The 3,204-nt window shown below is 48.0% G+C and overlaps 1 protein-coding gene across 1 annotated transcript; it reads left to right on the top strand.

The window, feature by feature from the left end:
• The first annotated feature begins 2,138 nt into the window (after nucleotides 1–2,138).
• LOC127238477 (olfactory receptor 5V1-like) lies at nucleotides 2,139–3,000 on the top strand. Its single transcript, XM_051207095.1, is given in 2 exon segments — nucleotides 2,139–2,360; nucleotides 2,362–3,000. Coding segments are annotated over 2 exon segments (861 nt in total).
• Nucleotides 3,001–3,204: the final 204 nt, after the last annotated feature.

Raw genomic sequence — 3,204 nt, 5'->3', positions numbered from 1 at the left:
TTTGCTAAAGAGCCTCCCTCTCAGAGCTCAGAACCACTACAGAACACGAGGTCCCAGAGGTGAGCCTGAGCAAGCTCCCAAGAAAAGCAGAGAGAAACAGCCCAGAGGTGGAGCTGTGGCTCAGAGACAACCTCAAGGACTTCAGCAGCCCTGGTCCCTTCCCAAGGGTGTCCTTGACATAGCTGGAAAAGTGTGGCTTCATGTTTGAGTAAGGAGCTCCCATTTTGGATCTTCATCCAAACAGCCCCTCAAGGAACTGGCCTCCCACTAGCCCAGCCCAGCTCCAAATAGGCGTCAGCATTACTTTCTGCATGGGGACAGTGGTCAACAGTCAAGTAGGTTACCCTGCTGCAAATTTCTGAGCATCTGCCATTTTGTGCCTGGGATGCCTGAGACAGCAGAGGTGTGCACATCTTGGGTTGTGGGGAGGGGTGGATCAGCCAAGCCTTAGCCTAGCATGTCCACAACACTGCTAACATTAAAAACCTGCTTTAGAGAGAACAAGGAAGTCATTCACGCCATCACACAGGAACACAGATTCAAAGTTATCCTTTATCCCGATGGACATGTGGAAATTACATGAGCAACTTTATAGTCACAGAAGTAAAGTGAGCCAAATGTGGTTTCATCAGATAGGTATAGAGAGAATATAGAGGTACGTAGAGAAAGTGTATGTATATATATGTATATATTGTATGTATATATGGAAGAATCTCTTCTACAGGGTTCATAAGCGAGGCCCTGTCTCAAGGAAACATCACAGGGCCAGCAGGTGAAGATGTTGCTGGTAACGCAGAAGCAGCATTCAGTTCCAGGAATCTGCATGGTAGAGGGAGGGTGCTGACTCCTCCAGGTTGTCCTCTGAGCTTCATGGATGTTCTGTTACCTGTGTGTGCTCACCTTACACATGAGTAAATAACCATAATAAAAGACTGAAACCAGAGCAGCCAAGCAACTAGCAAACTTTCTTTTTTTTTCTCCATCCTGTAATTGAAAGGGAATCCAACAATCCAATAAAAGAATTAAGAAACATACAGCTTTCTCTAGCCGAAGGAAAAAGGTCAGATTCCCTGTGAGTGAGGGTCCCCAAAGAGTACTGGGATAATGACCTGGCTAGCTCCTCTTCTGCAAATGAAAAAACCCGGCAAACCGTGTGTGATGACAGCCCAGTACAGGGTCACCCTTCTGCACATGTGTGGTGTCTCTGTAGGTATTTGAGTTTGGGATTTCAATGGAAGATAAGAAACATTCTCTCTGGAGGCAGCTCATCCTTTTAAAACTGGGTTTTAGTCTGGGTAGTGGTGGCGCACACCTTTAATCCCAGCACTCAGGAGGCTAAGGCAGTTGGATCTCTGTAAGTCTGAGGCCAGCCTGGTCTCTACAGAGCGAGTTCCAAAGCTACAGAGAAACTCTATCTGGAAAAAACAACAACAAAAGAAGCAAAAAATAGTTTTAAATATATTCTTTTAAAATTCTGTACATGCATACAATGTATCTTGATCATATCATTTTCCCCTCCATGTCCCTCCCATCTTACTCACAACTTTTATAAGTTAATTTATTTTAACCCATTGAGCCGTATTAGTGCTACCCATATGTACACGGTTTTGTGGTGCTATCCACAGGGATGTGGCAAACCAGTCACCATACCTCAAAGAAAAGAGACTGGCCGCCATTAACTACAGTTAACTCCTCCGGTAGGGGTGGGACCCTGGAAGCCCCTCCCACCCATGGTTAAATTATAACTGGCTTGTATAGGTAACCACAGCCGCTGTAGGTTTGTGGTGTGACAGCCATGTCATGGTCAGGGACAGCATTTCAGAGCACCCCTTCTCCATCCCCTGGGCTCTTACATTCTTTCTGTCCCCTTTTCTACGATGTTTCCTAAGCCCTGAGAGAGGGGTGATATCGATGTCCCATGATGCCTCTTGACTGCTGGGCACTCAGGCCACTTATCATCATCGCTTTCAGCTGAATCACACCTTTGCATTAATTACTATCCACTGCAGTAGGAAGTGTCTCTGACCAATGCTGGAAACATAAATACCTCACCTCCTTTTCTTCCTCTCCTCACAGGTCCTTGCTACGGTTGCCTACTCTCTCCATGCATTCTCATTCCGATTTTCCAGACGCACGCCATGGCCAATCTCTCTGCAGGGTCTGTAGGTTTCTCCACCGTCCCTGCATTACAGATGTTGAGCACCGCTGCCTTCCTCCTCATATACCTGGCTGCGTTTCTGGGGAATGTCTCTATCTTGATAGCCGTGACGCTGAATACCCGCCTGCACACCCCCGTGTACTTCTTTGTCAAACACCTCTCCCTGGCGGATCTCTGTTCTATGTCCACCACTCTGCCCCGGGGCCCTGGTGGATACCATGGCAGACACTAGAGAGTTTTCTCTCCCGGCCTGTGTATCCCGGCTTTTTGCTTTTGTCTGCTTTGGCTCTCTCAAATGTTTTCTCATCACCTCCGAGGCCTTTTCCACCTTCCACACGGTCAACGCTTTCTCCTTGCCCTTCTGTGGCCCCAATGTGCTCGACCACTTCTTCTGTGATATTCCTCCACTCTTGCATCTAGCCTGTGGTGACACCGAAGGCCACGCGGCTGTGGGTTTTGCAGTCGGTGGCTGCGTCATCATGACTTGCTTTGTCCTGTCTTACGTTCTCATTGTATTCACAGAGGTTCACATCCGCTCTTCGGCTGGCTGCTGGAAAGCCTTCTCTACGTGTTCCTCCCATCTGGCCACTGTGCTCCTGTTCTACGGCACCGGAAGTTCTGCCTACATGCAGCCCACAGCCCACTATTCCCCTCTTCAAGGGCGCATGGCTGCCATATTCTATTCTATCTTCACGCCCACTCTGAATCCACTTATCTACAGCCTGAGGAACAAGGACGTGGAAGCAGCTCTGAAGAAGGTGCATCCACAGGTGCCATCTTGGAACCTGGCGTTTAGACATGGGAAGGTCCAGAAACCCACCGGCATTGAATTTCCACTGTAGCCATGCAGAGATCATTAGAAAGGCCACCGTTAGTCTTTAAAATAGCTATTGGCCATTTGTGTTGCTTTTCGGTGTGTGTGCATGTGTGGGAGGGGAAACTGTCTATTCATTAGCCCATGTGTTCAATGGTTTATTTCCTTGGCTGCCCACCTTCTAGTGTCATATTTCCTCCAGACTGAAACATGCAGTCTGGTTGAGGAACAC

The sequence above is a fragment of the Phodopus roborovskii genome, unplaced genomic scaffold, assembly GCF_943737965.1.
Source record: "Phodopus roborovskii unplaced genomic scaffold, PHOROB, whole genome shotgun sequence".
NCBI lineage: Eukaryota > Metazoa > Chordata > Mammalia > Rodentia > Cricetidae > Phodopus > Phodopus roborovskii.
The sequence above is the reverse complement of the archived record's forward strand: the minus strand, read 5'-3'. Positions and strand labels throughout refer to the sequence as shown.